General features: G+C 36.1%; 1 protein-coding gene across 2 annotated transcripts; it reads right to left on the bottom strand.

Annotated features, from left to right (window-relative positions):
* Nucleotides 1-366: 366 nt before the first annotated feature.
* Nucleotides 367-12,712, bottom strand: LOC143735443 (uncharacterized). 2 transcript variants are annotated; one of them, XM_077225601.1, is made up of 7 exons: nucleotides 12,542-12,712; nucleotides 8,882-9,193; nucleotides 7,817-7,939; nucleotides 5,985-6,152; nucleotides 3,299-3,610; nucleotides 2,880-3,005; nucleotides 367-1,310 (listed from the first exon to the last, which is right to left on the bottom strand). In XM_077225601.1, exons 1-7 carry the CDS (start codon nucleotides 12,591-12,593, stop codon nucleotides 1,288-1,290), a joined length of 1,116 nt encoding a protein of 371 aa, XP_077081716.1. In that variant the 5' UTR covers nucleotides 12,594-12,712; the 3' UTR covers nucleotides 367-1,287. The 2 variants fall into 2 exon arrangements, with proteins under 2 accessions (XP_077081716.1, XP_077081717.1); XM_077225602.1 differs by lacking the exons at nucleotides 5,985-6,152; nucleotides 7,817-7,939 and having other exon boundaries at nucleotides 12,542-12,710.
* Between the last annotated feature and the right edge of the window lie 1,959 nt (nucleotides 12,713-14,671).

The following is a 14,671-nucleotide window of genomic DNA, read 5'->3' as shown; positions in this document are numbered from 1 at the left end:
GTGAGCTTAGAATTATATGGTTCTATCTCCACTTTTGGTCGAAATTGAGTTTTTGACAATCTTATCCATTAGGTGTTTATTAATGCCTGTGTGGTGTTATTTTTGTAAAAAAAAATATTTTGTTAGTAGTTATTAATAAAATAAAAAGGTTCCATCTCACAAAACAGCAGGGATTTAAAAACTTTGATGCTCAATATCTCAGAACCACCCTAAACGGAGATGGAACTGTATAATTCTAAGCTCACAAAATGTAATTGGTTTCACATTATTATTCATGGTTTATTTTTCCTTACTTGTTCATGTTTTATTGAAGAAGAAGAAGAAAAAACATAAGAATAACCAGATGGAATAATCTTAGAACAAGAATAAGGATCTGAATTACGTTTATTTTTTAATTTTTATTATGTTTATTCATATACAGTGCATATTCAGTGAAAGGCTGGATGAATAGTAGCTACATTTTCTTGATTTGGTTTATTTTAACAGTGTTTGTTCATCAGAGTGTAGAAATGATCAGACAGTAGAACAACAGAATATCTTAAACATGCAGTTCATATTTAGAATTTCTGATTCACTGCTTTAACAAAACTGTCCGATTTAGTTCCCCAAACAGAAGACAAAACAGTAAAAAAAAAAAAAAACTATAACAACTATCAATACACTACAAAAATGGGACAAAGTACAAAAAATTAAATAGAAATGAAAAAAACAACTAAAATATTACGAAATAAAAAGGTAATAAAAAGCAAAATTATTATACTAAATGTTGTAGTGCTTAGCATTACACTGGATGAGTCAAGGATCTGTAAGCTGTACCTCTTAAATACAGACTGTGGCGAGCAGGCCGAGGGCCGTGAGAGAACGACGCGAGGCCGGTGGCGTGATTACTGATGACCGACACCTGTGAGACGCACCGGTCTCGTATCTCTCACGGAGGAGCGGAAGTATAAAAGGAGGAGCGACGACAGTGGAGATCGAGAGAGGCCAGGCCTGGATTTATGTTATGTTCTTTGTTTTATTATGTGTCTTTACTTTCGTTTTGCATTTGTTTAATATTTTATTAAATTGTTGAATGTTCGCTGGTTCCCACCTCCTTCCCGTAACATCTAACCTTGTTACACAGACTAAATAGGCCTACACAGATCAGTGTGTAATGCAAATTAATACATCAAACAAACCTCGCTTCTCTGTTCGTACCAAATACAGCTCTTGTCAATTTATACACCTTAGCTCATTTGTATCACTACAGTGGTTATGTACTGTTGCAGTTGTGTAAATCATTTGTCCTCAGATGAATTCACTGGTCTGATCTGTTAGAAAAAAACACAGTAAGAGTCACAGTAAAAACTCGATCTTATATGCAAGTCAGTGATCTTATTTACCTGCATATAAAACATCTTACTGACCACTATAGCTCTAGCTGAAGAGCATAACCTGCTTTAACAATTTATTTAAATTAATAACTTGTTAAATTAAATAATGGTGGTGTCCAATGAAGTGAAAATGACTAAATATGAGATCGCTAATTTGAAGAATTAAAATAAAACACATTAGGGTTTGTCTTAATGAAAATTCATTCTGGAAAACTCAACTGTGTGCATTTGTTTCCTTAGTAATTAACATTTCCATAAATAATTACATAGGCAGATTAATGAGATTAATCACAAATAATGGAGAAAGGCCATTGATCAGTATTTTACCACTCTGGGCTGTGTGATTAAATCTGCATCTCTGGTGGAAGCAAACAAAGGTTTAAATCTAGTGTCAATCCTAAACTTCAATAACACAGGCAGACAAATATGTAATCATTGTACACACAACAATAGCATGTTTACTTGCAGTGGTTTGGCTCTTTTTGGAGTCAGTACTATCTTGATGTTTTTCATTTAACTCTTAAGGCCTCATTATGCTTCTGCGTCAACTCCACGGCGTAGCTACGCCGTCACTCCTACAGCGTCGTGGCCGTTTTATGGTTCTGCGTCAGGTTGAGTTGCATCGAGGTGCATCTGACCAATCACAGCCCTTGCAGTCTGCGTCGCCTCGACGCGTAAGTACAATTTTTTGGAGGTGCACGTCGAGCTACGGCGGAGAGGTCGGAGAGGGGTTCGCGGCGACGCAGAGGGGTCTCCGGGGGGCGATATTTTTTTTCACAGGATGGTAGGGGAAGACTCATGAATATTCATTAGGGAACTCATGCCTGATTGGTCTGATGACCTACCCCCTAACCCCGCCCCTAAACCTACCCGTCACTGGGGGTCTGATGACCTACCCCTAACCCCGCCCCTAAACCTACCAGTCACAGGGGTTAAGACCAATCAGGGATGAGTTCCCTAATGAATATTCATGAGTCTTCCCCTACCATCCTGTGAAAAAAAATATCGCCTCCGGGGGTACGTTGTCGATTCGACGCAGAAGCATAAAACAGGCTTTAAGGTTAGCTGTATTACATTAGCCCTATCTCAGGACAGGCAAAATGGCAAACTTTACTTCTAGTCATACTTCTATAGTATGTTCTATAGTATGTTACTGTTTGCTCTTTAGTCAAAAGTAAAACATCAATGTTATACCTAATATTTTGTATTAGTGTTGTTTTTCTGTGATGATGTTTAATATTTGAAAGAACGAACTTGACACAGATACATCATATACATACAAACACCAACAGACACAAAATAGTCTAAAACAATGCAGATCATTTGTACACTATTATTTCCTCTCTGTGTGACTTTGGTTTGACTCTTGGAAGCCTGAAAAAAGGCCTGTAGCTGTGTTAAGTTTTCTCATATCCAGCTCGCAGTATTTCACTGTCTGACCTTCATCTATAATCGTCTTAATAGTAATCAGATTTCGCTCATGTTTTTTTGATGGGTGATACTTACTCCTGGTGCGATAGCAAATCACAAGAGTGACTGCAGCCACAAGCATCACCAAAACAATAACACTTATCAGTGCCACATAACCTGGGTGAAGACCTGAATCTGGAGTGTGGTTGTCTGGTATAAAAGCTAAAGAGAGACAGTAATTAGTACAATACAATACAATGTTTTTTAGCACAATTTAAAAACAACCGAAGTTCGCCAAAGTAGTGTGAGTAAAAGTTTCAGTCTTATCATATTATTAGTTTAATTTATTTATTTTACAACTGCCTTACTTTTGCATATAATTTCTTTAAGAATGCCTATACATATTGTTTGTCATATATATCTTTTTTCAATTAAATGTTAATTGGATTTTACAATGTCTAAATTGTTCACAGAGCACAGATGTAAATAAGACATGTACGATTTGATCTACTCACCCTTGACAGTGACACTGATGGTCCTCTGAACGGTGTGTGAACTGCTGATCATGTTCAGATGATAAACTCCAGAGTCTGTTGTTTCAGAGTCACTGATAGTGAGAGATCCAGATTTTTCACTTAGTTGCAGCCTGCCTTTGAATCTCTCATCACTGCTGTCTTCTAATATGAACAGATTGGTCCCTTGATTGATTTCAGCAATGAGATGTTCTTCAAACTTCCACTTTATCAGATCATATCCCTGTATTTCAATAACACCAGTGTGTAGAGTGACGGATTCTCCCTTCTTCACTGATACTGTCTTCATAGCCTCTGTCAGCAACAAATACATATGAAGAACATATGGGTTACTCAGAGATTAAATTCATATCACACAGGATGCGATATTGATTAATTTGGGGATATTTCAGATACACTGTCGACAAGGCCTGTGTCAATTAGCCAAATACTGTAAATATTTGATTGTAACATGCAATGCAAAATGTGCACTGTGAAAGTAGTTCTTAACCTTTTTGACTCGTTGTCCAACACAGTTTTGAAGCCTGGTGTTTCTGTTGTAATAATGACAAAGCTGTTTGTTTACTAAAAGAAACTGGGAGTATTGATATATTTAATTAACTAGCTATGATTTTTAGCCATGAGTTGGATCATTTTAATGTATTAATATTTATTTATTTATTTAAAAACTTTGAAGTCATCCTGCAGCCCCCTGGAAGTTAGAGAACCACAAGTATTTGAAAATAAGTAATCTAGAGTTCACTTTATTTTCACATTTTCATATTTCCAAATAGTTTGAGCCGTTTTTGCCAGATTTTAATACAACGTTAATACAAAATAGCAGCACAGTGGAAATTACAGCATATTTGGAATGAGTAGCATAAACTATTACCAGCTGCAGACAAAAGACACTCAAGCAAGAGGATTCATACATTTCCTTCCTTCACTTGATATTTCTATTTCAGTTTCACTTAAAGGGGACCTATTCTGAAAAATTCACTTATATAAGGTGTTTGAACACAGATGTGTGTCCAGATGTAAGCGACCAGTTTATCCACCCCATACTTTTCTTTATAATCCCCATTTATAATCTCTCAGAACAAGCTGTTTTTTAAATTCCCCCCTTTTCCTAAGTAAGAGTAGGGAAACTGCCCACGACTGGTCGATGACGATCTGCACTAGTCCGCCAAAAAGATCCGCTCTGAGTTATCCGCCGTAAACTAAACCATAGGCTACCTGCTCTATCTCCATGCAGAATATATGAACAGGTGTTGTGCCGAATTTCGACCCCCTGCCAAATTAATACCCCCCTTGTTGAAGTCAGTACCTGATTTCCTAATCCTAACCCCACCCCTAATCCTAACCCCTCCCCCACAACTAATCCTAAAGGCCTCATTATGCTTCTGCGTCAACTCCACGGCATAACTACGCCGTCATTCCTACGGCGTCGTGGCCGTTTTATGGTTCTGCGTCAGGTTGAGTTGCATCGCGGTGCATCTGACCAATCACAGCCCTTGAGGTCTGCGTCGCCTCGACGTGTAGTTACAGTTTTTTGGAGGTGCACGTCGAGCTACGTCGGAGAGGGGTTCGCGGCGACGCAGAGGGGTCTATGGGAGTACGCCGTCGATTCAACGCAGAAGCATAAAACAGACTTAAACCTACCAATGCTGGGGGGGTAATCATTTGGCGGGGGTCAAAATTCGGCAAAACACCTGCTCTGTGAGCATTCTAATACAGTTCACACACTAGCACATATACAACAGTTTATAGTTTAACATGACAATACATGCTAGTCGATGAGATGAATAAACTCCACAACAACAAAGTTACTTTGATGTAACCACTAACCATTCAGAAACTTCCATGTACAGTTGCAGCCTCTTCCTGAGTCTTGAAAATAAGTAATCTAGAGTTCACTTTATTTTCACAATTTCAAATTTTTTAGTCATTTAAAGGGACACACAAAAACAGCGCGTTTTCACTCACACCAAAAAAGGGGCAAATTTGACAAGCTATAATAAAAAAAAATCTGGGTGGTATTTTGAGCTGAAACTTTACAGACATCATGTGAAAATGGGCATAATAGGTCACCTTTAAACAGAAAAGACACAAATCCAAATAGTGAGGATCTAACAAGTACCTAGATTGAATAACACTGCCATTGAAAGATAAGATAACGATACAATAGCCTACAATATGTGATCCGAAATTGTTGACATTGGCTGCTGAATTTTTACAGGCTGAAAAAACCCATTTTTATTACTTGGACATTTGGTATTTTATTATGTTAATTAGACATGATGATTTTCAACCCTCTGTCTTGTTTAATTGGCTGCTTAGTTATGATGATTGGTTTAATTCTGATCCAACCTAATGACCATGTGATGATGCTTATAAACTCAACTGAAAGATTGAACTGTGCTCTCAGAACAGGAGTAGACCTTGTGACCAATTGAGGCACGTTGTCAAGTTTTAAATGATATAGGCCTGCATAAAAAAAATATTGTAGCCTTAGCTATATTGGCTGCAGACTGTATCTTCAACTTAAAAAAAAAATGTTTCATTTAGTTTAAGCTTGGCCTAAGTGTTAATTTATCAGCTAGATGTTTGCTAAAGAGTCAAAATATAACAGAAAAAAATATAATATAAAATCTTATAACCTTCCAGAAAAATTGAGCTAGCTACTCACCAACAGTAATACATAGTTTTCTGTGTAAGATCATAATGCTGGTGTTGATCTCCAATATATAAACTCCAGCCTGATCTCTTTGGATGTTTCTGATGGTGATTTCTCCGGTTTGATCATTCAGATCAATGTTACTCCATCTCGCGTTAACAGGGTTGTTTAATCCATTAACTAGCTCGAGACCATCGCTGGTTCCTAAATTTGTTTTGTTAACATTTACTGTATGATTCTGACATTAAAATGTTAAATAAAATGTACAAACAGCGTGTCATTCAAAAGCTCAAGGTGTCGGGATTCGCCATTTACGACCCTAATGCCTGAGCAATAATTTTATTTTGATTCGTAGCAGGACTTGCCATCACTTCACAGAACATCGAAACCGGAGTTTTGAGCTTTTTCTGTCTAAAAATGACGACAGATGAATTAGAACATGCTTACAGCAGTTTTAATTTCATGGCAATATTACGAAACACAAAATTATACATATTTTAATCCAAACAGAAGAGTAATATCGACGATTTCTGCTTTGTTTGCGTAATATTTCTTCGGAATAAATTATAATTAATTGTAGTTTTTACAATAAATTATGCACCCCAAAGCTGTTTCAGTAGTAAAACGCTATATGTGTTTTTTTGGTTAGAGTCTTACTAACAGAATAATACCACCCCCAGCGCACTTTCTGCAGCGCTGGTTGGTCAATCTTTGGAAACATTCTAACAGCTCCACCGACAGTTGGGACGTCCAAAAACCACAACTTTAATCACCGTACACAGTCCGTCAGTGTAACGCTAGTGAAGTTCTGATGGATGTGAGTGCAGCCAACCAATAGATCTTTACAGAGATTATATGTGTTGTTTGTAGTTTGCATTTTGCCATAAGTTTATGTTTAAGCATAAAAGTTTTATAGTGAAATATACCTGCATCTAATATTTACATGGTGTAATTTATGCAAAACTGATTCAAATAAACAGAATAACAAAAATAATTACTGTATACCGACATGTTTCCCAAACGTGTCTCCTCTTTTTTTCACTGGTCGAACAATCAAAGTGTCACGCTCAAATTCATACCAATGGTTAAACTAATTTTGCTGTGTTGCACCAGAACAAAACAAACAGAAATATATTTTCAAGGCACCCTAATAATCACAGTGTAAGACTTCATGGGAATATTTACCTTTGAATGACTAAAATGGTTTATACTCATTTTGACAGCAGTTTATCATAAAACATTTAATTGGTCATAGGGCAAAATCAGTAATGTTTGATTACTTCGTTTCATTAATCTAGATATATTGTTGGGTGCTTAGTGCTATATCAACAATACTTCACAGGTGTAAATGTGTGCAAAATCAGCAAAATAACGATAGGGAAGATTGCAGAATATCAGACAGAGTAAATTTTGTTGAGCCTCATGTTAATTACTCTGAGTGCTCTTTTTAAAATGTACCGTCTATAAGAGAAAAAGCTCACAGGAATCTCATTTTTAATGGAAACCCCATCCAAATCTGACATATAAATTGGCAAGACTTGTGGCTTTGACATCTCCGCTTATTTGAGTTGCTCTGGCACAGTTTTGTATACTTATTCCTATATAATTTAATAAAAAAATAATTAATCTTTACTTTCCAAAACATTTAAGTATCTCTTTCTTATTATCTATAGCAATATAATGAATTCTGATTTCTGCAGAACAAACTCACAACTATTATCTTTCAAACGAGACCACAGTTATGCATGTAGTCTAAAGAGCTCATAAACTGCAACCTTTTTAGTTTGTGTATGTCAGGTTTGGGTTCAAGATCAACTTGTGGGTTGACTGTTAACAGGTTAAGCGATCAGTGTTGAGGACTTGATCTCCAAACTTCCACAGTATCTGATCAGCTCTCTGTTTTTTAGTAACACCAGTGTGTAGAGTGACAGTATCTCCCTCAGTCACTGACACTGACTCCACAACATCTGTCTCAACAAGAAACACATGAGGAGAACAAACACAAACAGCTTAAATCAGAGATTAATCTTATAATAATGTAAGCAATTAAAAAAAAATGTTACTTCTAAATACTTATGTACAGTGGTGTGTACCTGAGACCACACTGAAAGTCAACCCAAAAGCTTATTTAGCATTTAAAACATGTTTAAACATGTATATGTAACATGTTTAAAATGTTCACTATTTTAGGTCACAAAACAAAAATAAGTCATTGACCTTGGCTATTTGAACCATCTTAAATGATGCTCGAATTGTTTTGCTGATAACTTTAAAAAATGCACATAAAAAATACTTATTAAACTTGAGTTGGTGTAGCCACTGTTCTTTGTACCAACAAATAAAAGATTGCTTTCCTGACGTCAGGTTTAGCACTCAATCTGATCCTTATATATGTTAATTGAATGTTAAATAATACACAACATCTCAGAAAAAAGGCACCTTAGCTCAGAATCAAGAAAAGATAACACAACATAGGACTTTTTACAATTAGAGTTGTTTTATTGTAAAAAAAATAAAAAATACTGAAAATAAATAAATAAATAATATAAATATAACCTGCAAAAATAATGACCGTATGCTTTAATTTGAAGTGGATTGAAAAATGGATGAAATTACAAAAGAAGAATCTTTGATCTTATTTTGTATGTTTTAGTATAATAGTCACACTTCCATTAAAAAAAATATACTCTAAAGCATTAGTGTTACAGTTTTTATGTCTGTCAGATAATATTGATATTTCTTTCAAACCTATTCTTTGCCAATTCCTGCTTTTATTTTTAACTGTGCAGTTTACAAATGAATAAATCAAACAAACACAGTTTAAAACTTAAGATCTTTTCACAATTAAATTGTGCTCAGACAAAAATGAATCCAGATAAGTATCCCACTGTAAGACTTGAGTTACTCACCACGGACAGTAACATTGAATCTCTTGGATGTCTCATAACGTCCCCTGATGTCTACTTTATAAAGTCCCTCCTGTTCATTTGTGATGTCCTTGATGATGAGAGAGCCATTCTCATTTTCCAGATTCAGCTTGTCTCTGAAAACAATTATTGAAATTTTTTTCCCCTCCATTTTCGCTATGATGAGTTTATCTCCAAAGATCCATTCTATTGTATTATCGCTCTGTAGTTCAGAAACACCAGTGTTTAGAATGACAGAATCTCCCTTCATCACGGACACTGGCTTCACTTCATCTGTCACAGCCACAAGAACACCTGCAGAGCAAGCATTCAAAGATTAAACGTTGCAAATGGTTACATTTTGCAGTGTTAAAATATGTCATTTAGTAAAACATTCTCGTGATTTTAACGGTAAAAGACGGTACAAATGCTACGGCGAAAAACTGTTAATTGGTTTTACAGACAGTTTCCGTACTATATACTGTACGTTAAATAACTGTGATAGATCTAACTACATTTAATGTAATTTTACAGTAAAATACCCTTCAATTTACAGTTTTTGGAAGAGAAAAAGAACAAGTCATTGTATAATTTACATTGAAAAAACGTAAATTGACGTTCCCACAGCCTGCGTGATACTTCACATTTTATGTATTTTTGTTGAAGTAACTGTTTTTTCATAGCTTTTCTTATATATGAATTCGGATTAGAACCCAGACCCTCTGACATACTTGGCAAAAGTTCTACCACTGGACCATTAAAGTACCGAATTATAACATTAAATGTCAAATTAAACCCAATGTACTATTTAAATCGATTGCTGGACATATTGATGCTATTGTACACATATATCTGATTTAGCATTGTATTAGCAACCCCCCACCCAAAAAAAGTTAAGCCACTGTATATTAGTTTTAACTTTCTTGTGGAAAAGCTACTTGTGATGAGCTCTGATTCATCATGTGACTCTCATCACCGATCTCATCACTACATCATAGATATAGTACTTCAATAGGTGGGTAAATGAACATTATATCAGATAGTGAAAAAGGTTTTTTTTTTTTTGTAAATTAAGTCTGTAAAACCTAAAATGTTGCTACTATATTTTTTATGGTACATTTCTGGCAACCACAGCTGTGAGTTTTTTACCATAAATTTCACAATAATTTTTTTTTTTTTTAACAGTACAGGGTAAAAGGCACATTTGACTTTATTCTCCTTTAAAACACTACATTGCACACATTTCTGCTTAGCTCTTTTCTTAACAACTGCTTTTGATTATGCACGTAGAAATTTGTCCGATCCTGACGCGTTCGCTAGCAACAATGCAAAGTTGATTCTGCGCTAATTTGATCTATTTAATGTTTTTTTTTCATTTGTAAATTTTTAAGTAGCAAATGAAAAATCAGCACAATATTTTGAGACAAATGTCTTGTTAATGATTTTCAGTTTTGTTCAGTGTAAATAAAGCAACAGTTTTTCAATAAAGGAAGAATATGTAAAAGTATGGTATTTAGGGTAAAAGATAATCACCATATGTAATGAAACCATCATATTTTAAAAAATATGATTTTAATCATATATAATCAAATATCACATTTATTTGTTACTAAAGCTTATAAATGTATTATTGGATCTCATTCAATGCTTTCAGAATCATTACTTTTTAAAATAAATTTGTTTTTGTATTTTTAAAATTAACAGATTTTAAAGTCCCCACTCCCCATGAAATCAAAATATAAGTCCACCGAATCACCACAGCTCCAGTCCAAAACGTATCGGACCCATTTAAATTCTGCACAGAATGCTGTATTTTAAAGATATGTGGTGGAGATTATGAGGAGAAACAGTTAGAGATTAAGAGGAAACTGCTGCCTTACCGAGCTCAACGGCTCTGGCACAGCTGAGATACAAATGAAACGCTAAAAAAGGGGGAAGGAGCTGCTGGATATGTCCCACCCTGTCTTCCCATTTCTGTGGAAATTATGTCAAGTCTTAACACATTGAATAATACTGCATGTCCCAAGGCACTTCATTGGGCTTTTAAAGACAGTATATTTAGCTATTGAACAAAAATGTTTTTATTTGACAAAATAAACCAAAAATAGTACAGACTTTACTTAAGTGATAATTTGTCAATACTGAAGTCAATACTTTGTGCCTTTTGCCCCAGTTACCGTGATTTTTGCCAAGTAAGACATGTTCCTGCATCAACATATTTTGTTGGTCCTGGAATAACATACCTGTCCAAAAATACCCCTAGACCTAACCCATACCCATAACTTTTCCCTAAAATCAGAGGAAATGATAGGTGAAAAACACTATGTTGAAGCACCTAACCCTGGTTCTAAGCCTAAACTTGACATAAACTGTAAACTTGTCCCTCAAATCTGATTGGTTGATCTGAAAGTTGTTCCAGGATCAACAAAGATGTTGATTTAGGAACATGTGGCACTTGGTGAAATCACGTCCACCCTTTTGCCCCATGTGTTAGGCCCTACTTGTCACATCATACATATATACGATTTTTAAACAAACAAACAAACAAACAAACAAACAAACAAACAAACAAACAAACAGACAGACAAACCACTTTTATGACTTATTTTCACACAAAATCGCTCCATCAATGTACAATACAAACATATACATTTTTTCTTCAACAATATATTATTAGAGTTGTGAAATGCACATTTTTCTTAGGGAGTACCTTTAGCCCCGAGGGTAAACTGATGCCCCGTTCTACTCTAGTGTACTTCAAGCGCTCACGCTAATTCTGCAGAACAAATGGACGGTTTACTGTTCCACAACCACTTACCAAGGCACTTACAAAAACTCATATTAAAATAATTGAGCCTGCGTCACTGCAGCTAAGACGTGGTTCTGTTTAGTTGGTTGAAAATGCCTTTTAGAGAACATGATTTCACAAGTTTTCCCAATATGCTAAACAAATAAAAAACCTTTATAATGAGCTAGATTAGAAAAATTTCACAACTGGCTTATAATTGGATTTGCAATTATTTTAATAGTTTTTAAATGCCATATTAAAGATATAGGCCTACTTTTTGTCTGACTTCCACATGCACTTAACACCAAACAGCAGTCTACTTTCAAAAAAACTGATAATGATAATTACGATGGTTGTTTGGACTATATGGACAATGTTTCTTTCTTTGCTTGCAGTGCTTCTCAAACTTGTCCTGGAGTTTCTCCCCCTCCCCTCACCACTCAAATGTTGTAGGCCTACAAGCTGTCTCTCCATCTGACACATCTGATTCAACTCATAAGCTCATTAGTAGACAGTGCAAGACCCGAAATGGGTGCGTCATTCAGAGATCAAAAATATGTCTGTTGTGAGTCGCATCCTGAGAACCTGACAGACAGGACTACTGTGTTTTTAGAGGCAATCTGCGCTCTCTAGTGTTCACTACCAAACACACACGGACGCACAACCAACTTACCCCAAAATACACTTAAATGTCCACCTGTCATTGATTTATCACAACATCTATTTGAAGAAACGTAATAAAACGTGCATGTCAAGAAATATCGGAGAAAGGCTATAAAATAAAAGTATAGGCTAATATCAAATGTACATTATCTGTTTCCGTTTTATATATTGAAACTGAAAGTGTCGAATTAATACAAATGAATGTGACTCACCGTCCACGAGTAGGGCTAATACAACCCAAAAAGGGAAAGAATGGTTCCTCATACTGATTCCGCTTCTGACCGCATACAAACTGAATGACAGCAGAGATCCAGGGTACTGATGATGATGGGCTCGTGTCAAGCCAACCAAGTCACGTGACTTCTGCGGAAGAGGATGTGTTACGTCATACTAGTTCATAGAGTCCCAAAGTGCACCTGACCAGTGGTTCTCAAACTTTTTTCGTCGCGCCCCCCTTTACACCTTTAAAAAAAAATCTGGTACCTCATATTTTGATGCCACTGTTCATCAAACTGTATTTTTTCAGAACAACATATTAAATTAGCCTAGAATAAAAAATAAGCACAACTCATTAACACGTATAGCCTATTTCAAATAATAAATACTCGTTTGATGATTGAAAACTGAGTGGATAATGTTTAAAGGCTAATTGAACACAAAAAGGTCTTTATTTAGGTAGCTCCTTACCAGAGAGGTTACTATCGGACAGACGCGCATGCGCATTACAAGGTAGACAAATGCGTCGTTGCCCGCGTGGACAGAAAAATCGTGCTGCACGCGGACTCCATCGGGATACATTCGGGGGCATTATGTAGGCCTACCTAATAAATCCATGCCACAGCAAAGCAATATCTATAAAAGTATGATGAAAATCATTATTCGGTCAAACGAATGTGAATATGTTGTGTTCACACACTAAGAATAAAGAAATGTTATTTTTTCAAGTGGTTTTCTCTATACGGGTGTATCTAAAAAAAAAAATATTGTGGAAAAGTAAAACTTTTTTTTAAAATTAATTATAAAAGTAAAACTTTAATATATTTTAGATAAAGTAAAATATATCAAGCCTTTTTAAATTTTATCTGGATCTGGATGATTATGGTTTCCAGCTCAAGAAAATAAAATCCAGTATCTCAAATTATTAGAATCTTTCCTATGATGAATCAAATTTTTTGTTTGAATTTGTAGGATTTACAATACAAAAAAAATCAAGGTCTGAAAAGTACATTAATTTATGCACTCAATACTTGGTCGGGGCTCCATTAGCACAAATTGCATCAATGTGGCGTGGTATTGAGGTGATCAATGCTGAGGCGTTATTAAAGACCAGGTTGCTTTGATAGCAGCTTTCAGATCATCTGTATCGTTGGGTCGGGTGATTCTCATTTTCCTCTTGACAATACCCCACATTATGGGGTTTAGATCAGGCGAGTTGGCTGGCCAATCATGCACAGTAATATCATGGCGAAATGGAAAGGAAATCGGCATCTCCATAAAGCTTCTCAGCAGATGGAAACATGAAGTTCTCTACAATCTCCTGGTAGACGACTGCGTTGACTTTGGTCTTGATGAAACAAAGTGGACCAACACCAGCAGATGACACGGCACCCCAAATCATCACTGACTGTGGAATCTTCACACTGGACTTCAAGCAAGTTCGATTCTGTGCTTCTCCACTCTTTCTCCAGACTCTGGGACCTTGATTTCCAAATGAAATGCAAAACTTACTTTCATCTGAAAAGAGGACTTTCGACCAATGAGCTACAGTCCAGTTCTTTTTCTCTTTAGCCCAGGTAAGACACATCTGTCTCTGGTTCAGGACCAGTAGTGGCTTTGTTCTAGGAATGTGACCGTTGTAGCCCATTTCCCAAAGACGTCTGTGTGTGGTGGCTCTTGATGCACGCACTTCAGCTTCAGTCCACTCCTTGTGAAAATCTCCTAAGTTCTTGAATCGGCTTCGCTTGACAAACCTCACAAGGCTGCGGCCATCCCTGTTGCTTGCGCACCTTTTCCTGCCACACTTTTTCCTTCCAGTCAACTTCCCATGGATATGCTTCGATACAGCGCACTGCGAACAGCCAGTCCTTTCAGCGATGACCTTTTGTGGCTTACCCTCCTTGTGGAGGGTGTCAACGATGGTCTTGTGGACAACTGTCAACTCAACTGACTCCACCATGGTTGTGGTTGAGAGTACTGAAGTTGACCTAGAGATACCCACTATTTATACTGTATGAATGGTAATTTAATCAAGAAATTAAATATTCTAATATTTTGAATTTATAAATATAAGTGATTTTTGTTTAGCTGTAGGACGTAATTATCGACATTAACATAAAAATAGG

The sequence above is a fragment of the Siphateles boraxobius genome, unplaced genomic scaffold (assembly GCF_051911475.1).
Source record: "Siphateles boraxobius isolate OS27281-9 unplaced genomic scaffold, OSU_SipBor_1 13, whole genome shotgun sequence".
NCBI classification, from domain to species: Eukaryota; Metazoa; Chordata; class Actinopteri; order Cypriniformes; family Leuciscidae; genus Siphateles; species Siphateles boraxobius.
The sequence above is the reverse complement of the archived record's forward strand: the minus strand, read 5'-3'. Positions and strand labels throughout refer to the sequence as shown.